Source organism: Polistes dominula, unplaced genomic scaffold (genome assembly GCF_049000335.1).
Source record: "Polistes dominula isolate Pdom_NZ unplaced genomic scaffold, Pdom_raw_medaka contig_24, whole genome shotgun sequence".
Classification (NCBI taxonomy): Eukaryota; Metazoa; Arthropoda; class Insecta; order Hymenoptera; family Vespidae; genus Polistes; species Polistes dominula.
The window spans coordinates 129,457-154,976 of record NW_028301150.1 but is presented as its reverse complement, the minus strand read 5'-3'; the positions used below and the strand labels follow the sequence as shown (position 1 = coordinate 154,976).

The following is a 25,520-nucleotide window of genomic DNA, read 5'->3' as shown; positions in this document are numbered from 1 at the left end:
CCGTTCCCTTCGCCTTGCCTTTTCCTCGCCCACGTGCTTGGGAATGAAAACAAGGGGAGAAGAAAAAATCGGAGAAAAAAAAACGATTCTACTTTACTGACGCATTTTCTCGCACGTAAATCGTTCCGACTACCACCACAACCCCGAGGGTTCTTTTTTTTATCATTTGTTCGAAAAACGAGAACGGCGCAAGTTGGTCGTCAAATTAAATCACAAAATCGTTCATAAATTGTAATCACTGATGCGAGATGAACTCGTCAATGTTTTTCGATTGAAAAAAAAACACATTTCGCAAAATGTCATTAATTATATATTTGATGTTTATATTTTTTATTAAATGATATGAGTAATTCGATGCGAGTGTGTTAAAAGAAGAATAAGATATGTGAAGAAGTTTAAAACGACGCGTTGTGAACTCTCCCTTAAAACGAAACTCGCGAAAGTGCAGCTCGTTAATTAATTGTAATGCCGTACCGATTCAGAAACCGTGCAGGCTTACTGCCGGTGCACTGTCGCTCGAGGAGACCCACAGGGATTGGAAGAGAGACAGAGAGAGAGAGGGTGCTTGCGAGAGAATTACGCTCGCCCGGTAATTAGTACTAATAAACGAGGGATAGGCACCGGCACCGGCACCGGCACCGGCACCGGCACCGCCACCGGCACCGGCACCGCCACTTTAGTACAATGTTTACGCGAGGGGAAAGAATTTTTTTTCAAAGTGTCGACCACCAACTCTCTTTCCCTTAAACTACCCTACACCAGTGCAATTACTTTCTTTTTGCTTTCATTAATTTATTTTATTTCATTTTATCGACAACATTTATTGAAACTAGGACAGTGATGTAGGTGCACCGAGAAAAGAATAATTGAAAAGTAGAAGATTAATAGAAATAGAATGACGATAGTTGTTTGATAATTTTACTTTCCACCCCCGCGTACGTTTTATATCTCTATCTCTTTTTCGAATTTATTCACTGCTAAAGCCATGAAAAACGCATTTACCGCGATGGCAATTTCGTTCGAAGCGTCGTAAAAAAAACCGCAAAGCCATGACACGTTCGATTTCTGCATTAAGTCTACCTTTGTTGCAAGCTCTTACGAGGAAAAAAAAAAAAAGAAAATGTTGGTTTCCCTGGTCTTTTTATTCCGTAAAACGAACATTTTACGGAAACAACGAACGATTAATTCCCATCCCAGCAGGATTCGAACGTTTAATCGAATTCTCCTTTCGACTTCAACCACCTTCATTTTCTTCTCATTTTCCTAAAGTATTATTTTCTAGCTAGAGAAACTTTCTCCTATTAGATTTACGACTTCCTAGTTGATCGTCGAAGGAACAAGACGGTGGGGTAAGGCAAGTAAATCAGCCTTGAACAGAGAATGCGCTATTAAGAATGAAATATAAACTTCTCTCAGGTGCGTTTACAATTTACCTTACTAATTTGTTTCTTTACTCCTTTCGTTAAGCGATTCTAACTGTTAATTATTTAACTGACTGAGAGTGATCTATGTAGCATTTAATTATTACCACACTTGAATAATTTTGGAAAAATGATATTTTCAATTACTTACTATTATTGTTATTTTACTCGAGCTACCCATAGATGGTTTGTTTCCTTTGAAACGGGAATGAACCAAGTTCGAGAGTAGTTTATAGTTCTTGTTTATGGAAGAACCTTTCTTTATTATTACTATTAATACAATAATGAGTTGGATAGGAAATTGTGTAGGATTTGTGGGATATGGATTACTGGTTAGGACATGATTTCTCCAGATTTTTGGAAGTAGGAGAAAATCAAGGCTCGCGTGGGCAGGGTCGCATCCCTGAAGTAGACACAGATAGGTGTGTGTCTACCCGCTACCCATATCAATTGTAATAATATAATATATAAGTATACGAGTAAGTCGATCGTAATAAATAGACGACTCTTTCGTCCGAGCAATGTCGTGGTCGTTTTTCAGAGGTTCTCGACGACGAAATCACCACAGGAAGATTGTCCCTTTGCCTCGGGACACGACAAACGATGTCTCGGACGAGGTAGTCTCGCTTCACGACCGTCGACTACGGTCCATCGAGTTTTACGACATGGACCACAAACCAAAGTATCTTGCAAACAACGAACGAGGTACCGAGTCCCTTCTTCTAGTCCATGATTTTCCAACGAGAAGTCGAAGAGCTGCGACTGCCAGGAAGGAACGTGTCTGGGATCACGGTGTCATACCTTACGAGATAGATGGAAACTTTTCCGGAGCGCACAAAGCACTTTTCAAGCAGGCCATGAGACACTGGGAAAACTTTACTTGCGTCAAGTTCGTCGAGAGAGTCCAACGAGAACATCCTAATTATATTCTATTCACCGAGAGACCCTGCGGGTGAGTTTTATACACAACACTATCAACTAAATTGATTTTATCGAATAATTAATATATACATCAAAAATATGTAAACATAACATATACTCGTATGTTTTATCGTTGTTTAGTTTTCTCATTCTCGCGTGTTCCTCGTGTATTCGTTCGTTCGTTGTAAAATTTCAACACGAGTTAGATCATTAGATAGAATAATAAATGCTCGAATAAGATGTTAAGTTTAGCGATTAAAGGAAAGATATTTTGTATTTTAAATAGAACACGTGCAAGACGTTGTTATTTTGTATTTCTTTTTTTGTAAAATAATGAATAAAAAATAGTTGGGTAAAAGATAATATTAGTTGTAGGTAGAAATGTATTTCCGATAATACTTGTGTGATTGATATCATCGTGTTTCTTTGTTACGATATTTCCTCCAGATGCTGTTCCTTTGTTGGCAAAAGAGGCAACGGACCTCAAGCAATCAGTATCGGAAAAAACTGCGACAAGTTTGGTATAGTCGTTCACGAACTAGGCCACGTAGTTGGGTTCTGGCACGAGCACACCAGGCCAGATCGAGATCGACACGTACAAATCATTCGTGACAACATCATGAGCGGTGAGTAAGTGGACCCTTCCACAGGCCGAGCTTTCAATTTCACGTAAAACCGATGGGACGTACGTCGGCCTGTCTAATTAACGCGATTATTTGGAAAAGCGTTCGTAGCGTATCGCAATTATACGACGGTCCATTCTAAACGAAAGGAAAGGTCAAAGCTTTTCAAAGGTACGACGAAAAAAGGTGTGAAATTTCATTTCGATCAGATCAAATTAGGCCGAACACGTTCCATTTGTCTCCAATTTCTCGATAATTGTCATTTCGTTCGGTTCTTCTTGTAAAAATAATTATCCCCCCTTTTCATAGCATACGAAGTTCGAATTAATGACGTCGATTAATTTATAAAATATAATTAGGTATGTACAGTTGGAATTTGGTGGCATTCGAACAATTCAATGAATTATCCAAATGTAGGGAAAGATGTCCCGAGCGCATCGATCACAATGGGATCGAGAGTTTGCCCTCGTAGCAAATGACTTTGTTTGCCAGATAAATGGGCTAATTTGTAGCGGCAAATCTTGGTAATCCTTAACAACGTGGAAGCTGGGTAGCTACTGTAATATTTGCTCGCAAGTGGGATATTGCGCCGATCGGATCGTCCTTCGAAAGTTAAACGTACTCCATCTGTGTGTAAATTTGATCGAGCCATTGTTCGACAAGCGTCCCTGCTCATGAGAATCATTATTTATGGATCATACGATAACATACGAGTGTGCATATCCGTTAATCATTTTCAGGTCAGGAATATAACTTTAACAAATTGACGGAAGAGGAAGTAAACTCATTAGGTCTGCCATACGATTACGATTCCATCATGCATTACGCCAAGAACACGTTTTCTAAGGGCATCTACTTGGATACAATTTTACCTATAGAGAACAACGGAAAAAAACGACCGGAGATCGGTCAAAGGATAAGACTAAGCGAGGGTGATATCGCCCAAACTAATCTTCTTTACAAATGCCACAGTAAGAATAATTGGAACTGATCCATGCTCAAAATAAATGACTCGATGGGAAAATGTTAATTAGGATTTGTTTAATTATCAATCGACTAGAATGTGGCAGGACCTTCCAAGAGAACAGCGGTAGCTTTGGTTCACCAACTCACCCGAACAGTTCCCCGGGAATCGAGGGAGAAAGATGCGAGTGGAGGATCACTGCTACGCACGGAGAAAGGATCGTCCTGAATATTACCTCCTTGGATGTCTTTAAGAGCGATTATTGCCGCACCGATTATCTTGAAATTCGTGATGGATATTGGTACAAAAGTCACGTACTAGGTAGGTATAATTATTCCTTCGATGCTAAATGCCTAAAGGTAATATAGAAGAAATATAAATTACTGTTCGCGTCGTGGTTCAATTCCAATATCCTCCTGCCAATTTCCCTGACAATTTCCCTCACTCGTATCAATTAGCTCGTGGAATTCAATTTCCTAATGGAAATGAAAGTTACGCTGAGGTAACAAAGTGTTGTTAATAATCCAGTTAATAATCCAGTTAATTATCCAGTTAATAATACAGAAATGATTGCAACTCTTCGCGATCGATAGGTCGTTTTTGCGGAAGCGGCAAGATCCATGAACCAGTGGTATCTACGGGAAGTCGTATGCTCGTAACTTACGTTACTTCCGAACGTCAAAGTGGGCACCGTGGTTTCACGGCCAGTTACGAAGCTGTTTGCGGCGGGGACGTCGAATTGGATGGTGTTGGTCATTTAGAGTCACCGAATTACCCCGAAGAATATCAATCCAGCAAAGAATGCGTTTGGAGACTTTCCGTGCCACAGGATTATCAGGTTGCTTTGAAATTTCAAGCCTTTGAAATTGAGAATCACGACAATTGCGTGTACGATTACGTTGAAGTACGCGACGGTCACAATGCTGATTCCCCTTTGATCGGAGTTTATTGCGGCTATAAGACACCGCCTGATATCAAATCAACTGGAAATAAATTGCTCGTTAAATTCGTTAGCGATGCATCCGTGCAGAAAGCTGGATTTTCCGCAACTTTTATGAAAGGTATATTTTTTCTTTGTAAAATACGCATTGCAAAAGTTATAGATTGTTTCTTCTTTTTCTTCAACTAGAATTCGACGAGTGCGAATTGACTAATCACGGATGCGAACACGACTGTATAAATACTCTCGGTGGATTTGAGTGTTCTTGTAAAATCGGCTACGAATTACATTCCGATGGGAAACACTGCGAAGGTGAGTTCTCCATCGATCTTCATAATTTAGATTATATGAATTTATTGAAATCTTTCAGACGCATGCGGTGGTATTTTCGACGATAGCAACGGTACGATCACCAGTCCCTCTTTCCCCGAAACTTATCCAGGAAATAAAAATTGTATTTGGGAGATAATAGCACCGCCGCAATATCGTATCACTTTGAATTTTACTCATTTCGATCTTGAAGGCAACAATGCCTATCAACAAGAATGCGAATACGATTCTTTGGAAATAGCGAGCAAACTCGGTGACGATGTTCTCAGGAAACATGGAATTTTTTGTGGTATCAGGTTACCATCGATGATCACGTCGGAACGCAATTCCATGAGGATCGTATTCACGTCGGATAACAGGTAGGTAAGATTTTGTCCAATATATTGAAACCCTCCCTTATCGTTCGTTAAATTGTTTGTAGCGTGCAAAAGACTGGCTTCGCCGCGGTCTTCTTCACGGACATGGACGAGTGCGCGAACAACAATGGTGGTTGCCAGCACGAGTGTAAGAACACGATAGGCTCCTATCAGTGTTCCTGCCACAATGGCTTTACACTTCACGAAAATGGCCACGATTGCAAAGAGGGTGGCTGCAAGTACGAGATTACGGCGCCCGTAGGCACCATTACGTCGCCCAATTTTCCCGAGTATTATCCTGGCAGGAAAGATTGCGTTTGGCACTTTACTACCAAACCGGGACACCGTATCAAACTGGTTGGTGGTATACATTTTGACTTTGCACTTTTGATCACATGTTGATCACATGTTGATCACACGAATTTTCAAACTTTATTCAAACCATTTTCTTATTTCCTTTCCATCTTATCTCCTAAGGTGTTCAAAGTATTCGAGATGGAGTCTCATCAAGAGTGCGCTTACGATCACATCGCCATTTACGATGGGGATTCGCCGGAAAGTCACACGCTTGGTCGCTTTTGCGGTACTAAAGAACCTCATCCGATCTCGGCAACCGGTAATCAAATGTACATGATCTTCAAGAGCGATGCCTCCGTTCAAAGAAAAGGTTTCCAAGCCATGCACAGTACTGGTAAGTTAACGATTAACTTATCCCCGATTAGTTTTTATTAGAATAGTCGAAAGTGTTGTTATTATCTTTGTTTTAGCGTGCGGAGGATACCTGATGGCGACAGATAAGGTGAAACACCTTTACTCGCACGTCAGATATGGATATAGCAATTACGATCACGGGACTGACTGTGATTGGACTATCGAAGCACCCATCGGCAAGAACGTTCACCTATCTTTCTACTCTTTCCAATTGGAATACCAAAGCGAGTGTGGTTACGATTTTGTAGAGATATTCTCCGGTTTGGATGCCTCCAATCCATCCTTTGGTCGACTCTGCGGCAACTTGGTATACCAATCATTTTTGTCAATATGAATTGTTTATTTATTAAAGAAAAGCTAAAATAATAGATGATCGATCGGTTTGTTTCAGAACAAAACTGATTATGTATCGACGAGCGAGGCACTCTTGGTAAGATTTCGAACGGACGACACGATATCGTTCAAAGGATTCGTGGCTATTTTCGTAGCTGTAGACCGGCAAGATAGCGACGAGAGTCACGGTGGCGAAGACGACGAAGACAACGAAAATCTCTGATCCGTCGCCGGCCTCGTCAATCGATTGGGTTACGGCTTTTCAAGAGCCCTAACACCTTTGCGATAGATCCTTTCAAACGAACTATTCGATCGTCGAGGTCTCTAATTCTCTCAAATATTCAATATCTTCTTCTCTATTATTCATTTTTACCTAGGAAAAATAATCCAGTGTGTCCCAGTATTTGATTATTCTAAACTCACGAGTCGTTAAAGACGATCTAAGAGTAATCCAAACGCATATCACCTGCCAAAAATACTCCAATCCTTCAAAATAATGTCGTCTACGTATGAAAAATATTATGGACAATTATTTTTCTTCAAGGAGATCCATGGCTCTCATTACTACACATATTTAAACTAGACATATCGAGTACTAGGTATACTAAACGTATAATTGTAACAAAGAAAGAACAAAATGTCGGTACTCGAATTTTGGAACATTCTGAACAATTGTAAGATGTAAAATAACGAATGGCCAAACTGCCATTGATTATACTTAACTTGTATTGTTATCGACTAGGGTTTTTGCGATGTCTTTTCGCGACTAAATAATTCTACTTGAACTTCGGCCTATTATACGGCCAATTAACGTGCCATGTATATTTAGTTATAAATCCATGTTTATCCGAATATTAACTAACTCTTTGATCCAAAAAGATCAAAGTTGATTTCTTTAGAAAAAATATCTATCTTTCTCTAGATCATTTTTCACCACTGCCTCGAGATCATAGTCTCTAGAACGATCGACTCTAGATTTCTTTAAAAGTATACAATGTATCACGAAAGTATTCATACGCCCTCTTTCAATTAGAAATAATCAATATTTATAGAAATATAATTTTACATAAATGATAGTCTTGCAAGAGTATGATCAATCGTTTGAAAATCATAGAAAATATTTCTAATTGTCAGTAGAGATGGGTACGAATATTCTTGTGAATCGCTGTATATATTTAGTTTCTTTTTATTATTTTTAAATAAATTTTCAAACGGCACACATTTCAAATGTGTTTAATCTTCCAACATGTTCAACATATATATATATATATATCAGAAGACTAATACGACATAAATTTATTCTGTATAATATAGATGTCATTTTATGAAATAATCGACATACCGATCGTAATACAAAAAAAAAGGAAAAATCTTGCGATTGATTATTAAAAATCGAACATCGTATGTTAAATGTATCCTTAAATATACACAGAACTTCGTTGTAAATAATAATGTTTAATCGTAGATAAACTTTCGCGACGTTTTATAGATGGTTTTAGATTGTCTAACTTCTTATTCTCTTACGAACAAAATTGAGAAAACAAATTTTCTTAATCATTAACGTTAGAATAAAAAACAGCAGTGTTTCAATGGCAATAAAAAAAGAAGATGAAAAAGACGAGAAAATTATTCCACAATTCGAATGGTACTCTATTATATATACGTTATATTTAATAATTATCTGTTTATTTATTAAAAAAAAAAAAGCAAAGAGATAAATAATATTCTATTGAAAAAAAATCTCGGATTCTGCCGGCCATTTTGATGTACATAGCGCACTACCTTCTCTTCTCGTATCTTTCTCCAAAATAATATCCTTATCTTTATCATTTTCAACACTAAGATATATAGATAGATAGATAGATAGATAGATAGATAGATAGATATATATTTACTAATAAAGATTCTTCCACTCTGAACCGAGTGAAAATTTTCGAGATTACAATTAAAACACATTATCGCGTATGTAGAATTTAGAATCTAGATTTATTCGCGCCAGTATATGTGAGTTAAGAATTATATATATATATATATTATGTATTTATATACAAATATAAATATATATATGTATGTGTGTGTGTGTGTGAACACGCATGGATTTAAGAAAAAAAAAAAAAACGTCTATCCTTGAAAGGAACATTGCATATAGTCCATAGAGATCGATCATGAATGTATGTAGAGAACATTTTATTGCGAGATATAATTGTAAGATCAATTGGTCGCATCGAGTTCCTTTTTTGTAAATTATATGTGATTTTGCTCTCAGAAGAAAGAAAGAAAGAACAAAAGAAACCAACAAAACAAAAAATATTGCAAAAAAAAGAAAATAAACGTTGCAAGTATTGTACCTCTTATCTCGATCATATTATATTATACTATATTATTATATGAATGTGTATGTGTATATGCATCTTATGAATACGAGTTAGGGATTACAATTTTATGTAACACACTCGTTATCACAGGTCGACTTATCGCACTTCTCTATCGCCCAACAAATACGTCAACTTTATTTCAAGCAATATTTCTTCAATAAAACCAATTGACGAATTTTCCATTTTTTTTTTTTCTTTTTTTTTTCTTTCATTTTTCATTATAAATATAAATCTAATCAAATCATACGATTAATAATATATTCGACAACGTAGACGAATTATCAAGGTCTTCAAAACGATTCTATTGGAAAGACCTATTCGTATTATTCAATTTTATTTCACGCTTTCCCATGCAACTCATTAAAAAAATCTTCTATCATACTTTCAAATAAGTAGATCTCTCTCTCTCTCTCTCTCTTTTCTACTTTCTAAATATCGTTCTTTATAATATACATATATCTATATAGATTGTATCTATAAATAGTATCTATAATAATACTTAATTTCAATGTAAAAAAAATGGGGAAGAAAAGAAGACAAAAGATAAAAACGCAAATATTGCAGCAAAAATGAGAAATGCAAGTTTCGCATGGATGATCCGATTCCATTACGCGTCTTGCATTTAGAATTACACAAACGCCATAAGGCCTTGCCGATTTGGACTATCTCCCGACTCATCATAGTCAATGTCCTGTGTCGATAATAATGCATTATGTCACCAGAGTTTATTTTTTACACTTTGGCTCGAACACAAGAAAAAATTCATCGCGTTTGACGATGTTATAAGACACTTTTTAACTTTCCCCCAATTCAGGATCCTTATCCGTTGGTTGACTTGGTCCAGCAGTATCATCTTGCGTTTTTGGTCCGGTACCATTGGGCATTCGATGATATTGACTTTTCCAAGTAGTACTTAACGGCCTTGGATGATCTGGATGATCGTATTCCGATTCATTTTGTTTAATTTCGTCGTAGACGTGTTCGATCTTCTTCCCATCTAACTCATCGATACAATGGTAAATATTTAAATTTGGATTACCCAAATCGGCATCTCTGTTCTTCAAATCGTATTGCAATCCATAAGCACCTCCTAAATAGCAAATAAACAAACGCACGCATTAGTTTTGTTTCGTTCTTCTAATTGAACCGATTATAAACGCGTACCTTTACAATCTTCTTCTTCTTCAAGAGTACTACCGAAACCAAATTTAGCTTTCTCATTGTTAACATTCTTATTCATACCAAGATCGTTCTTGATTTGGCGATTATTCAATAACGTAGTAGTACCATCGTCGTACCTCGAAGAACCTTGATAGGCGTACACAGGATTATCGAATTGGTTTCGATCTATAATGAGAAAGAAAATATTTGTCATATGTTAAATAATATGTTAAGTATGTTAAATATATTTTGGAACAATGAAGTATAAATGATTAATACTAACCAGGTATAGGATCAGCTATATAATGAACTTGGGCAATTTCATTTTTCAAATCTGCCACCCTACGACGATGATAGAACCAAGCTGTGACAGTAACAGCAATTACTATGATCGCCGCGAATATACCTGCTATCACGCTACCATAACCAGCTTCTTCCTTTTGTTGAACATTTTTTGAGAATAGTTGTTCGTCGCAATTTTCACCTGGGAACAAATGCGTCCTTTAATTGCAGTCATGATTTCTTCAATTATTCATTTATCGATTATTATATAAACCTGTAAAGCCATATCGGCAGATACACCCATCGGCAGGATGGCACGTGAAGAAATCATTCTTACACTCGCAAGGTTCCATACATTGATCACCGTAATAACCCTCGGGACAAACTATTAACAATTAAATAGAACCATTTATCAGCAAATGATTAAATAAACTCTAAATCAATGACTAACTTAAACTTACTTTCTGTACACCTGATACCAGTCCAACCACGAGAACAACGACAATGACCATCGTTGGATCTACATCTACCATGTTGACATTTACAATGCTGAGTGCAATTGACACCATAAGTGCCCTGCTGGCAAGAAGTTTGACAGAATTCACCTTGCCATCCTGGCATACATTGACATTCTCCAGTAACGTGATGACACTCTCCGCCGTTCTTGCAACGACAGTGATTAGCACAGTTTAATCCATATCTGGTAGGTGGACAAGGATGTTCACAAGTGAGTCCCATGTAGCCAGGACGACATACGTATCCGCCAAATACATGATCACACGTCATATTACCTTTCAAATAAAACGAATCAAGATTGCAGGGGTATGCAATTAAATATAATAAATATTAATAAAATTATTTCTCATTTGATTGAAATATTATTCTTAACAATAACAAATTGTAACAACTTGAATACTTACTAAAACTTTGTACGACAAGTCTTTCTGGCAAATGGTACAAATAAAAGCAGAAAGTAGCAGTAAAATTAGGTGTAGGTATACAATAACACTACTGTTAAATAATAAGAATCAAGCTTAAAATATAATACTACCCATGACTAAAAAGTTATTCTATTACACACACGCGAGTAATTCGAAAGTGTAACAATTAGTACATTCCATTTTGCATTCAATGAAAATCTTACCATATTTATTTTCTGGACACTTTTCTTTACAGCGTACACCATACCAGCCTTGTTTGCAAGGCTGAGAACAATCCGATCCTTCCCAGCCTCTGGCACAGATGCAAGCCCCTGTATCTGGATCACAGGAACTATTGTTCATGCAGTTGCACTTTGAGTGACAATCCTCGCCGTAAAAACCCTCTGGGCACTTAGTTTCGCATCGGATTCCTACGTTTGGACATTGCACGGTCAGCAGTGTGTTGCGAATAGCATTCGCGAATGGGTCCATGATCATGATGGTAACGAACGTTCGATGGATGAATCGATGAAGACAAATAATGACAAGAAAATACAAACCTCGCCAATCAAGTTTGCAGATGCAACGGCCAGTTGCTGGATCACAGTCGATACTGTTTTCAGGATGACAATCGCATTCCTGAGTACAGCCATGTCCAAAGAATCCTTTCTGGCAACGATTTTTACAGAGCTCACCAACAAAGCCAGCCGCACATGTGCATGTGCCTATATACGATATATTAAATAACGTGACGTGTGTTCTCTACATTTCATCATGATTTTTTTTCCTTTCTTTTTTTACATAGGTGTCAGTGCAAACGTACCAAGTTGAATAGAATAACAATTTGTTTCGATAAAATGCAGCGATTTGAAATATTAGTGATATTAATCAATAAAGATGTGAAATGTGATGTGTATGGTGCCAATTAAAATTTTACAGAAAACGGAAAACGTTACACCCGTGTCTCCCTTACCATTTTGAGGATTGCAGGATGCATTGTTAAAACAGTTGCACTCGTTCGCACAACCCTGGCCGAAAGACTTGTCGTTGCAGGGACGATCGCAGAAAACGCCACCCCATCCTTTAAAATATTACAACAATACGTAATAATATATTACTTACCTTTGTCTGCTCTAGTTTTCTTTAGAAATGATTTATCGAAATAATAATCGTAATAATAAAACTTTCAAAATAGCGATGTAAAAAAAGAAAAAAATATAAAAACAAATACTTTTAACGTGCATCGTACAAATGTTGACAAATACTCTATTAATTTGTATTTGATTTCAAAAATTGTCCAATAATTCTGTCTTACCTGCAGTGCAATTGCAACGGCCATCCTCGGGCGAACACTTGGCACCATTTTTGCAAACACATTTCTGAACGCAATCCTCTCCAAATGTATTTTCGGGACAAAGTTCGCTGCAGTCTTCACCTCTGTAACCAGCTGCACAGATGCAAGTTCCATTTATTGGAGAACACTGAGCGTTGTTCTTGCAATTGCAATGTTCCCGACAACCTTTCCCGTAAGTATATAACGGGCAAGTTCTACTACAAGTTTCACCGTCCCAGCCAGGTTTGCAGATACAATTACCAGTCCATGGGTGACAAAATTCCGTGTTATTTTTATCACATTGACAAACCTTTCGAATAAAATGTAATTTGATTATAAATCGTTCGTTTATCAATTAGATTTACCATTTAAATGAAATGACTTTACTTTGGTACAATTCTCTCCCCAGACACCATCTTCGCAAATTCTTTGATCGCATTTCTCTCCTTCCCAACCTGGACTACAAATACAAGTACCGTTGGTCGCTAAACAAGTGGCACCGTTCTTACAATCGCACTCTTCCGTGCAATTTAAACCATATCTATCTTTCGGACAAATCTTTAAGCACTGTTGGTAAGTAGAAAAACTCGTTAAATACAGATAGATAGAGGGAATAACGATTGGGAACGTAAATGGTATCTAATAAAATACTTACTTTCTCATCGTAAAAGCCAGGTTTGCATTGGCATTTTCCGGTAACGTGATGACAATCACCACCATTATAACAATCGCAAATCATCGAACAATTTCGGCCCCAAAAACCTTCTGGACAACGATGAGCACATACGGAACCCTAAGATAATTCCAAAATAATTATTTCTTTCTATAATTGAGAAAAAAACAGACTAATTATTCGCATACTTACCATCCAACCAGCTGTACAATAGCACTCCCCAGTCGTCGGACTGCACAATCCGCCATTTTGACACGTGCATTCTGACTTACATTCAGTCCCATGTTTACCTGCAGGACAAAGATCGTCGCACCTAAAAGTTAGAACAATTCGTTATATATCCTCTATTGATTCGTGCGTAAATATATATATATATATATAATGAATAGAAGAACTCACAAAGGACCTGTATAACCAGGAGCGCAATGACACTCTCCGGTTATGTGATGGCAACTTCCACCATTTCTACATCGACATTCCTCTCCGCAATCCTGACCAAATTTATCCGATGAACATGTTTGATCACAGTGTTCGCCTTTCCAACCTCTCGTACACATACATTTGCCATCGAAAGGATCACAGGTGGCATTGTTTTGACACATGCAATCATGTTGACAATTTATACCCCATTTTCCCAATGGACATTCTACGAAAAACAAAAGTTTCATTAAAGATACGAAATATTTGAAGGTATAAGAAACTTACTAAAGTCACAGAGAGGTCCACCAAAACCGGATTCGCATTTGCAGACGTCCGGGGCAACACAAGTTCCATGTAGACAATCTTCCGAACAAACGGGAATGCAACGATCACCGCTTGTTGTTTCGGTATAACCCTTGCAACATTCCTCAACCGGTTTTTGCTTAGTTATTTCCTAAATTGTCGCGGAAATTGAAAGATTGAGTAATTGTTTGGAAGTAAGTTTATAGTTGCATAGGTAAAAGTGGAGCAAAGTAAACGAGTTGGCAAGCTAACCTGTTCCTTGTAGACGGTCTTGAAAACGACTTTGTATTTAGAGCATCTAGGTGGAAAGCTTAGACACCACGTATTCTCTCGTACGGTGTAAGGTTTCTGCTCTGATACTTTTACAGTGACTTTATATCTAAAAATAATAATTATTCATTCAAATTCATATATTAACGTATTAATGTTCCATACCGATCAAACACTTAACGAGTGGTTATTAATTTGTACTTAATTGTAAAAATAAAGTTATAAATAATAAGGATGGTAGAGAAATAAGAAATGTAGACTCACGTATCTTGGCGCGTACAAACGTTCGGTCCTTCGAGTGCAGCCAACGTATTTGTAAAAATCACACTCATCACCATCAATAAAGATATCATTCTTTCCGATAAGATAGCCATTTCTAATGAAAGGCTATGTGCGTTCGATCCAAAGGAAATACTATTATGATTATTATTAAACTGTTTCTTCACATAGTCTTACACGTGTAACAAGATACACGTTCTTGATCAAAGATCTTTTTCAATGTGTTGGCAAACGACATGTAGGCATCCTCTGATCTGCAAATTTACAATATTTTTCTTTCAAAAAAGACAGACAACGAAAGATAAGTAAACTATTTTTGTTAATATATATCTCGGATGGTAACGCATCCTTTGATATGTATATATATACATATGTATCTATATGTGTATGTATTTAAAAAGACAAAGAAATAGTTGGCAGAAATTGAAATTAGTTGTTCTTTGTTAATGATCTACTTTAAGTGTGACTTTTCAATCAAAGATTTTAAATCTCTCCTCTATCTATAAATAATAGATAATAATAAATTCGAAGAAAGAGAAAAAAAGACATTGTTTTAAAGGAATACTCGTATATATGAAGTTATAGATATTATGCTGATATTCATTAAAAATGGAATCGGTTATAGTTGTAGTTACCAACGTCATTACGTTACAAGAACGTAATGATTTGTGGAAAATTCACATCTCGGATGTCTGCTCGACTTTAAACCGTGAATGAATCATATCCGATTTTGCTTTTTTCATGAGATTAATGAGAATTAAAGAAAGAAAGAAAGAAAGAAAGAAAGAAAGAAAGAAAGAAAGAAAAAACAAAATCAAGAAGAAAGAGAATTTATTTAAAATACTTTGAACATCAAGCTGATGTGAGCTAAAATAAATAAATCAATTTCCGAATATGTCTACTCCTATGGGAAAAATTGGATAGAGCAGTGCTAGCTAAACATCCCACCAATCGGGAAGGTCTGTGGAAGATCCGGGAAGATCCTACAAGGATCCTTCAGAGAAAGAAATTCAAGCCGAAAGGTTGGAAAAATGAGTAGCAGCCAGGGTACCCAAAATCTAACCTAAAGGCGGTCGTCGTCCCTTCGATGAAAAGTTAATATAGCTAAGAATAAAATCAAATATACTTATTACTATATACTATGCTATATACTCGATAAAACAACGATTTTCGCAATCAGTAATTTTCAGCAATAATCTAAAAATAACGCTGAGCATATACTCAGATCCAGAATAAACTAATAGCAATTCATGAGATGAATGGACATTCGTGAAACGTGCCAGGTTTGTTGATCCGCCTTTGATTTGGCTGAACGCGATCCTCCTACAACTTTGTTTTTTGCGACGGCGCCATACCACATTTTAAACTAAAAGACAAAAAAACGATGTTTCTTCGATAGCGCGAACGGAATTCTTATTCAGATACTTGTGCATATATTTTCACATGTGTTGTACATGCTTTGCGATAGCTACGATCATTTTTTTTGTCATCGCGTGACTCGTTTCATGATTCATATACGCGACGACAAATCAATTGGCTTCTTTTGCTCGAACGTTTAAGGCCGGAAGTAAGAAATTAACGAAAGATGAACTTTCCTAGCAATATTTCTAAATAACAGTCTATTGATAAGGAAATCAAAAACAAAGAGAAGACAAATAATGAACATTTCTTCATTCGGTTGTTCAATTAAATATTCATTGATTAATTAGAATTAAATTACTTGTGGCTTGATTAGCCAGAATTTGTCTTGACTATCTGAAAAAATAAATCATTTGTTTAGTTTCTTTTTTCTTTCTTTTTGAAAAGTTGCATGCAATTATGTACAAACTACATACACGCTATCGTGTTTTGCAATTAATAATCAACGTGAGATTTATGTGACATGCGACGTGCAACGAAAAGTCACGAAATCATTTCGTGGAACACAATTAAAAGTAAATAATTAAGAAATCCTGAGAGTTCATGATAATTATATACATAACTTTAGTTTAATTATCAGCTATTAAAAATCAGCTATCATAATTTCATGATATTTTTGTAAGTACAAACGTTTCGTGATAATGAATAAAACCGATCGATTCGATGTAATGTTACAAATGACAAATGTTATCCTTGAAATAACGATGTTAGCTGTCATAGGATTGCAATTCATGAATCGAATGATGACTAATCTTTCGAGTACGAACGAATGATTATCAATTTCTTTATATTTTTTTACTTATTCATACCATTCAGCGACCGGCGAGGCGGGTTAAATAAAAAAAAAAAAATAAAAAAAAAAATAAAAAACAAACAAAATAATAATCGCGATACAAAGAAACACATTAGAATAGTGTCTTTAATTATTATACTTTGTTTAACCCTCGCTCTCTTCAACTCTCTCTAATTGTTTATCTTCTCATTCTTTTGAATATTACAGAAAGAGAAAATATAAAAGGATAAAATGAGATACGTTTGATACTTAGCAAATCTTAGCAAATGGAATCTTGGAAAAATCAAAATCATCGGATTTCTCATATCCAATTACACTCGTTGATCTCTTCTTTCATATTATCATCCAGTTTCTTCCGCTTAACGTAAGTTTTTATACCTCTCTGTTATCTCTTGTATGAAGCATCGCACGAGATAAGTGTAACCTCTGTATGTTTCAACTTTGTTCGTCGTTCTTTTACAAATATTTGTTGTCTTTTACAGAATATACAAACAATGGAACACATGGAACATTTTTATCCATCATTATGACAAATCTAATCACTTTCCAACTAATGAAGATATCATCATTAAACGATTTTCCTATCTCGAATGTGTTTAAACTGATAGGACGATACTAAATGTCAAATTTATTGAAATGCTTAATCAGCATTTCTATTCTTTCTATAAATATTCGTTGAATGTTACGCCAATGTTCGAGCCAGCTGTGTAGCACGTTCGCATTTCGATTAGGAAAACGCGTAACACGTGTTTAACACTAAAACATACTACATTCTATCCAATAGACGTTTCCTTTTTCAATTTTACCCCAAATAATTATAATAATAATTTTTATTATTAATCGTGTACGATTGAATAGAAAATATATAAGTTCATTGATTGTCGAATAAAAATAAAAGTTGAGCACCTCTGTTTTAGATCCAGACAGGTCTCTCCTTCTCTCTCGTTCTTTTGTAGATGCATACACGCAAAGAGGGATGGATCTATAGAGCCCCTCTAATGATGAAGCTGTACGTATGATGTACGAGCGAATAGTCACACAAGAGAAGTGCAATGAGAGAGAAAGCAGCCTCAAACCAAAAAAATATTGATTATCGTCCTTTTTATTATTCTCTAGGCGCTTATGACACACAACACACACACACACACACACGTATCTACAATATTCCCCAAGCGAAACTTAAAAGTACACGCTATTTTGTTAGCATAAATCGTATGTAATAAGATTTTGCAGCAACCTGTACTGTTTAAAAATAAAATCGAATTCATTATTTTCTACAAAAATATTATCTTTTTCGATTGACAAGGTGCATACGTCTGCTTTGATGAAATATGTCTGTATGGATGCGTTTGTACAGTTATCAAGTAATGTTATAGCAAAACACTGTTTTCTTGGAGAGGTACACGTGTATGCATATGACATACAAGCGACAAAAGACAAACAAGTACGTACAAAGAGATGTGAACTTTATGCGTAGGCGTCATACCACCATATCACAACCACTTGACTAAATGTGGATGTTTAATACGTACGTATGTCGTCGGAAGTAATATCAAATTGGAGCTATGCATAGAACATTACACACGTTTTATATGTAATCATAAGTAACATTCTAATTTCTTTTCTTCTTTTTTCAAGGCTCGCGAGAAGAATCGATTTATCGATCATTATTTCATAATAGTATCCGAGTACCTAAATAAAACGAACTTCGTCGTGAGCCAAGAGAAAGTTTGGCTTTGATCATCTGCTTGCAATTTCATTTGATTTGATTTGATTACTATTTTATAATTATATATTTCAAGAAAATCAGTAGTATAGGATCAGAATCGAGACGATCGAAACTATCGAGATATCGTTCGTATAATGTTTCATGAGAAGCCAAAAGGGGTCCGACCCTTTTCTACACTGTGACTAGAAGGGAGTTAATTCGTTTACATCGAAAAAGTAGATGTAGGGAGAGAGAGAGAGAGAGAGAGAGATAGTAAAGTTTCAGGAGTACCATACTCAGTACCATAAAACTCAACTCTGTCCAGTGTTGATCTCAAAAACGTGAGTCACAGGATGTGGGGCGACTTCGTGATAAATTTTTAACAAAATCATTCGTGTATCTCTCTCTCTTTCATTACGGGATATGCATCATTGCACGTATAAACTTTTTAGCAAAAATAAAGAGACAAATAAAAAAAAAAAAAACGATTATCTGATCAATTGCCGAAGTCGATCTTTTTCTAAAAAAAAAAAATACAATTATTTGACTTGGTGGAAAGGAAAAAATATTTTTTGTCAGTTCCTTTCGTTCACTTTCTCTTGCTATCTTTTTTCCACTCCCTTTCTATTCACTTATCTAATCATTGAGAGTATATTTCGACAATTCTAGTTATCGGGAGGAAGAGAGAAAAATATCGAGTCAATGAACATTATATTTTATTTATTCAATGATTAACATTAAATAACGAACTTTGACTTATAAAATAATATTGATGATTTCTTTAACCTGAATTATATTCGAAAGTACGTCGGTTTATTTTTTTAAAAAAAGAAATGTATTTTTGTTTTTCTTGTGGTATGTCGATGATCGATAAGAAAATATTCATCGACAAGGTAATTTATTAGCTGAGTTATTTATTTGAACGATGCATTTTGCGCAATCCTGAAAAATGCACACGGCTTGGTTAAGAAGTGAAAGTTGATCTGACGACAAGTAACGTAATAGAGAACCGATAAGGATAGAACAGGTGGTGTATTAAAAATAAAGGATCTTTCTCTTTCTCTGTCCTGTGAGATACGAAATCTACGAGGTGTCCCACGTATAATTCGTGTTACGCGAACCTAACCCGGAAACGTTAGCTTTCTGGTTCGAGTATATTAACTCGATTATATCTTCACGAGAACTTCCTGGACAGCCTAATCTTTTACTTAGAAAGTTATTTACTTATATATGCACGCATATGTTTCTACTAACCAAAGTACGATTACCGTAATCTGTTACATAACATAAGTATGTGTATTCATTAATGTGTAATATTTATGTTTTTCGTTTTTTTGTTTTTTTTTTTTTTTCGTAAAATGCAGTCTTAAATATAACAGAAAGAAAAGTCAAATATTACTTTGTCTCGATTTAGTGTGATACACCTGTCCTTGACCTCAAAGGTAAATCGATCGACACTGCAGAGAGATGCTGAACGTGACACACTGCGGTTGGTTAATTTGCATTTTTGCTCGAATCTCCAAAAGAATAAAATACAAGATTTTATATTTAGAAGAGAACCGCAAAACTATTTGATTTTTCAAAAGTTATGTCATAGAACAAAATATACTTTTTCTATATACAAGTATATTTACATTTTATTTACGTAACTTCTCGAATTATAAACTAAAGATAACGATGATAATCTGATTATCATTCTAAAATAAAACTAGAGAAAGAACTATCAGGAAGAAAAATAGAAAAAAGATTAGGAGTCGAGCGTCGAGCAGCTCCAAAGATTCCTAAGTCTCTCTCTCTCTCTCTCTCTCTCTCTCTTCTTAGGTATCTCTTGTTTCGAAGGTAACTGTTGCACTCTGTTGGGTGCCACATTCTTCCGTGATGGAATGCAAAGAAAATCTCTTTAGAAAAAAAAAGGGACAAATCAAATAAAGAAACACATACTTTGAAATCTCGTAGTTTTGGATTAAATTCTAAATAAAAGTGTAAAATTTATTTGCAATAAAGCGTGACGTTCGTTTAAAATAATAATAAAATGATCGTTCCGAGAGCTCGCGAGTTAGTTCCCCTTGTTTTTACGAATCCCTTACACAACGGATGTAAGGGAACGTTGACCCATGGACAATACTTAATCGGACCATCGACGATCTCTGCATCATTTAAAGAAGAATAAAAATTAAATAAAAAAAAAAAAAAAAACGGAAAAACAAACTCCACTAATGAATCACACATTTAAACGAATTCCATTGAGAATTCTTGGAATTTTTCTATGCAAAAATGGCCTTCGCGTAATTCGCCGTGTATTACAACCGTTATACGCATTTATGCGCTCCTCTCATTTAATACTATTCTCCGAAACATGGCCTGTGTAGTTACGTGAGAATTTAATCAATGAATAAACGTTACTCTTGTTCCAAAGTTTACTTCTTTATCTCGTTGAACCGAATTGATCTTATATGAGTACTACCTTTGTGATGATTTGTATCGAATGCGTTAGTCAGATACTCGAACCTTTTTTGAGAACCTTTTTGAAAGAGAGATAGAGATATTCTCGAGTTTCTTTTAACGATTAACACGTGATACTGTTAATGCGTACATACATATGACATAAAAGGCTTCTCCGTTCACTGTAGTAAATTCGGTCAACTAACGTTCTCCACGCCTTCTCACAACTAGTCGCATAAGTTTCTACTCGAAAGCATTCGTCCGACGTTCTAAATATCTTTCAAGCATTGAAAAATTACAAAAACAATAAATGGTCGACTAGCAACTAAATTTTACTCTCTACTGGCATTAATAATATAACAGAGCATTATTTGAACGAAGCAAAGAACGTAGCAAAGGACGTAGCAGATAATATAAAGACCAGCAGCCACCAGCAACAGCTCATTGAGCGAGACTCGATGGAAAGCATACGGGCAAGATGGCCTCGTTCCCTTTCTCTCCATCCATCGTTTCTTCTTCCTTTCATTAAACATTACATCTCAGTGAGCATTGTCAAGGTACTCTTTTGCTTCCATTTAGATGCGAGGAAACACAATGAAATAGAGATGCTCGTCAGATTTATTCAAAGTATTACTAAAACAACGATCGATAAAAGAAAAAAAGAAATTAAAAAGTCAATCAATACTTGGAGCTAGAATGTAATTGATAAACGCGTAATTAGATCTTCCGATTGACGATTAATGCGATCGCATCGCATCGCATCGGATCGCAATGAAAATCACAATAGAAATAAAATACGCGCGAGAGTAAGTAAGAAGAAGAAGAAGAAGAAATATTGTAGGAGTACTTTGATACAAATATTCATTTGTGATGCAACAGCGCGATCGTTTAACTCTTGATTATTCGCTTAATTTATTCTCAATTTGCAAAAAAAGATTTGACGAAAAATAAATGATAATATCAAACGAATGCGTCATCGTTTCTGCTTCAATAAATTTACAAAAGAATTTCAACGTATAATCGAACAATGTTATCGATCTTTGACCCTTCAATTCAAGAAATATGTCAACTAGGATTTACGAGACATTTACGACTAATACTCGCGTTTATATTTATTTACTTATAATAAGATGTAATTTGTATAAACTCCGTATTATTTATTTATTAATTATTATAACATCGAAGGAGTTGGCTAGCATAGAAATAATTGTTTCTTTGGACAAACTCCAAGTGAAATTTGTAGAAGAAATATAAGTAATGAAGATTATTCAATGCTACATTGTCAATGCTACAGGTACCGTTGTCCGTATTTGCGTAGGACCTAGGGAAGAAGAAAGGGATGTTCCCTTTTCTTCCGTGTTTATCTTTTTCCAAGGAACTTGAACGTGTTTTGGAATTTTGTTCGGTTCGAAGAAGGGACGTGAAAGCGCAATCATTTAAGATCGAAGAACGTAGGTTGGAAAGGAAAAACCGGTTTCTTCTTTGCCGTTCGTTTGTATTTTTACTCGAATGAAGAACACTCGAGTAGCCAAGCAACCTTCTTGGAAGAGTCGTGCCAACCAACATTGCGGTTGTAAACTAACCGAGAATCGATCCTTCCAAAGTAGATCATTCCATTTAAATATTTACGAGTCAACGACAACAAAATACAATATTCTATTTAATATCGTAGGAAATTGACTGCAACATAATTACAAGAAGAGAACAAAAAAATCATTCGTAATGAAACTAACTGCGCGCTATCCCGTCTATCGAGAACTTCCCGATAAAGTAGCCAATTACGTAATTACAAATATTCTAATAAACTTCCTTTAATTTTCAAATCAAATTTCTTCCACCTTAAAGTATTTAAAATTATTAATCGTCTCGTCAATATGATAAACAACTCTGTTGATGAAAATTGAAACAACTGCAGCAAGTAGTTTGAAGCTTTACTTGAAAATATTTCAACCTCAAATATTTATTATTGATTGTTTTGAACTTACTTGTTTTTTTTTTTTTTTTTAATCTTAATCCGATAATTATTCCTAAATAAATTCACCTTATTTACGATAGCTCTTGAAAACACTCACAAAAATTGATTTCACACGAGTTATCCAACAAACTCTCGCTTCGGAGTCCAAAGTTATACTGTTGTGTTCTATTAATTCTATTATGAATTCCTACCACTGTGTAGAAGTGACAAGTAGAGCCTCTAGTTTATATTCCTCAAAGCTACTTGTGACTTGTTCTTTTCGTCGATCAATAAGAAATCTGTATTATCTTCTATAACTATAATAGATTTGCTAATGTGAATAAATTATTTGACTAATATTTCTGGGAAAAGGAATAGAAATTTATTAGATTTATTAGTTACACGATCAGTCAGGTATCGGTAGTTGGTCGAAATATTTAAGAGCATTCTCTGCGGCGGACAGCACCAAATTATACACAGGATGAATAATCGCTACTGTGTTTAAACTAGATGGTCCAATTATCAAACGACGCGGCGAATTTTGTGCGATTGACAAACCACTCAGGGCATAACATGTATGGTATATATCACGATTTCTAAAATTAATGAAATCACATCAGTCTCTCTCATATATACTATATTAACAAAGTGATAATAATTGTTGAAAGAAAACAACAAGAAGATATATACTTTCCAGGTTTGTCAACGAGTCCTCCAGAAGAATGCTGACAACAAATTAATATATATTCTTGTAAGGCCTCTTGATTAAATAGCCAATAATTAGTATTGAATATTTTTCCTTCTTTTGTTAAAATTGCATGGATCAATGGAAAAGCTCCACCTTGCCAAAACGAATAGCACCCATCTACTAATTTATTAGTACGTCCTTGGAAACCTCCTTCCAAACGCATCTGACGATTAACTATCCATCTCTAAAGTTACATTTTCATAATACAATTATGTAGATATACAAGCTCGTATATCTATACGATACGAGTATAAATCAAATGAAATCGTACCAATAACGATGGCATATTACAAAGGTTAGTTTTCCCAAGAAGCGCAAGAGCTGCCAAGCCACAATATGCGTAGCCACCATGTGCCTCCATACCTGGGCAACCTCCAAATCCACCTTCCCATGTTTGACATTTTGCAATCCACTCTTCTGTTCCTTTAAACAATTCAGGGGTGTAGATATTTGTAAGTCTGGCTACAGAAACGGCACAATATACTCCTCTGATGTCGACTTCTCCATCCACGTGCATGCCAAAAGCACCATCCTCTCCTCGCAAGGACAATAGGAAATTGTACAGGCTTTTTCTGCAATTACCGCATCCTTTATTTAGAGAAAGAAATTATTTAATTGGGGGGATATAATATTAATAAAAAAATTAACCATGCTAAAGTAACATTAACAAGTTGAAATGAACAAAAACTCAAATGATACTAACCTTGTGAATTCGAATACATACCTGTCTATTACTTCATATGCTTCAGTAGTTCCTATAATGCATAAAGCACTAACAGCAGCATAAGTTGGTGCCAGATGAGGATGCTGTCCTGGACCTCCACCGAAGCCTCCCTTTTCGGATTGACATTTGCCAAGAAAGCCGGCTATTTTAGAATATTCTTCATTCTTTAAAGATTCTCCTAATATATGAAGTGAATGAAGTATCCAATAGCATAACCATGGTCTGCTGGAATCTAAACCCTTAACATAAAAAGCTCGATGAATTTTAAAGCTCGATTGAAATCTATTCTTTTATTCTGTTTTCTTCTTTATTGTTATCGTTGTTACCTCATAAGGCTCGCTAAGATGAATCAATGACTTTTTTAATAAAGCCACATGTTTTTGTCTGGTCAAGATAGGCTCTTTGTTCATTTGATACATTTCAAGAATACTTTCTTCTGTACTGATCTAAAAACAATAATAATATATAAAACATAAATATCTTGTATGCACTTATAATGTGATATTATAATACCACTAACTAACTTGATCAACTGTGGATGCAGTCTCAGTACCCTCTTCATCTTGTCTTTCTTCTAATAATTCTGAATAACTTCTAATAGTCATTTCTTCATCGAAGTCATTAAACTCTGAATTCCACATAATCTGCAAAATATAACTTATATAATTATTAATCATTAAGTATTGTCAAATAACATGTTATAGGTTAAAATGATTGACATTACTAAAATGACTATTTCCTATATTAATTGTGGTGCTAAAAAATATGCACGATCAAGTTCAAACATCAAACAATAAAATAAACATAATATCAACGGTATGATATGTTTAAATCACAGATTAAAAAAACATTTGAAGCATCACAAGTAACAATAATAACAATGCTAATAATAATTGTACTCACGTTCAAATCTGTTCTTTTGTTCAACACTATTTCAATAACTATTTCATCATTTTATATATTACAGTAATTTGTTATTCATCTAAAATTATAAAATGTCCAAAACTCTCCTCCTGATTGAACAGATGTATAAAGAACAAAGATATTTAGCCACTCGTTAAAATAACATACGTCAAATTAAACGAAGCATTGAAACACTAGATGGCAGCATGTGTTT

At 35.3% G+C, this 25,520-nt stretch overlaps 3 protein-coding genes across 8 annotated transcripts in view; 1 reads left to right on the top strand and 2 right to left on the bottom strand.

Moving 5' to 3' along the window:
• tok (tolloid-like protein 1 tolkin) overlaps positions 1-8,953 on the top strand; it is a 29,928-nt gene extending 20,975 nt beyond the window's left edge. The window contains exons 5-15 of the mRNA XM_015326244.2: positions 1,963-2,373; positions 2,790-2,968; positions 3,706-3,936; positions 4,026-4,250; positions 4,523-4,990; positions 5,059-5,181; positions 5,240-5,558; positions 5,621-5,912; positions 6,033-6,246; positions 6,323-6,573; positions 6,658-8,953. Coding sequence (XP_015181730.2) covers positions 1,963-2,373; positions 2,790-2,968; positions 3,706-3,936; positions 4,026-4,250; positions 4,523-4,990; positions 5,059-5,181; positions 5,240-5,558; positions 5,621-5,912; positions 6,033-6,246; positions 6,323-6,573; positions 6,658-6,822 — 2,878 coding nt within the window. The 3' untranslated portion in view covers positions 6,823-8,953. The remainder of the gene's footprint in view (positions 1-1,962; positions 2,374-2,789; positions 2,969-3,705; positions 3,937-4,025; positions 4,251-4,522; positions 4,991-5,058; positions 5,182-5,239; positions 5,559-5,620; positions 5,913-6,032; positions 6,247-6,322; positions 6,574-6,657) is intronic.
• On the bottom strand, positions 8,472-23,102 carry drpr (multiple EGF like domains draper). Of its 5 annotated transcripts, none has more exons than XM_015326226.2 (18): positions 22,963-23,102; positions 14,601-14,869; positions 14,319-14,445; positions 14,049-14,217; positions 13,743-13,989; positions 13,536-13,656; positions 13,326-13,463; positions 13,058-13,237; positions 12,653-12,980; positions 12,311-12,418; positions 11,898-12,062; positions 11,562-11,768; positions 11,338-11,361; positions 10,879-11,208; positions 10,692-10,802; positions 10,419-10,619; positions 10,139-10,321; positions 8,472-10,064 (listed from the first exon to the last, which is right to left on the bottom strand). In XM_015326226.2, the coding sequence occupies exons 2-18, from the start codon at positions 14,708-14,710 to the stop codon at positions 9,769-9,771; spliced, it is 3,045 nt and encodes a 1,014-aa protein (XP_015181712.2). In that variant the 5' UTR covers positions 14,711-14,869; positions 22,963-23,102; the 3' UTR covers positions 8,472-9,768. The 5 variants fall into 5 exon arrangements, with proteins under 5 accessions (XP_015181712.2, XP_015181713.2, XP_015181714.2 ...); XM_015326227.2 differs by having other exon boundaries at positions 23,019-23,085; XM_015326228.2 differs by having other exon boundaries at positions 23,050-23,073.
• Positions 22,963-25,460, bottom strand: Fntb (Farnesyl transferase beta subunit). 2 transcript variants are annotated; one of them, XM_015326241.2, is made up of 7 exons: positions 25,307-25,460; positions 24,928-25,047; positions 24,730-24,849; positions 24,404-24,642; positions 23,951-24,251; positions 23,622-23,863; positions 22,963-23,527 (listed from the first exon to the last, which is right to left on the bottom strand). In XM_015326241.2, exons 2-7 carry the CDS (start codon positions 25,042-25,044, stop codon positions 23,338-23,340), a joined length of 1,209 nt encoding a protein of 402 aa, XP_015181727.1. In that variant the 5' UTR covers positions 25,045-25,047; positions 25,307-25,460; the 3' UTR covers positions 22,963-23,337. The 2 variants fall into 2 exon arrangements, with proteins under 2 accessions (XP_015181727.1, XP_015181728.1); XM_015326242.2 differs by having other exon boundaries at positions 24,928-25,060; positions 25,307-25,444.
• Between the last annotated feature and the right edge of the window lie 60 nt (positions 25,461-25,520).

Coding starts and splice junctions, on each gene's coding strand:
- drpr (XM_015326226.2), bottom strand. CDS start 14,710: ATGGCTATCTTATCGGAAAGAATGATATCTTTATTGATGGTGATGAGT. Junction 14,446..14,600: donor GTTTGTACGCGCCAAGATAC/GTGAGTCTACAT, acceptor TATTATTTTTAG/ATATAAAGTCACTGTAAAAG. Junction 10,803..10,878: donor TGGTATCAGGTGTACAGAAA/GTAAGTTTAAGT, acceptor AATTGTTAATAG/TTTGTCCCGAGGGTTATTAC.
- Fntb (XM_015326241.2), bottom strand. CDS start 25,044: ATGTGGAATTCAGAGTTTAATGACTTCGATGAAGAAATGACTATTAGA. Junction 24,850..24,927: donor CTGCATCCACAGTTGATCAA/GTTAGTTAGTGG, acceptor TATTGTTTTTAG/ATCAGTACAGAAGAAAGTAT. Junction 24,252..24,403: donor GCATATGAAGTAATAGACAG/GTATGTATTCGA, acceptor CGGTAATTGCAG/AAAAAGCCTGTACAATTTCC.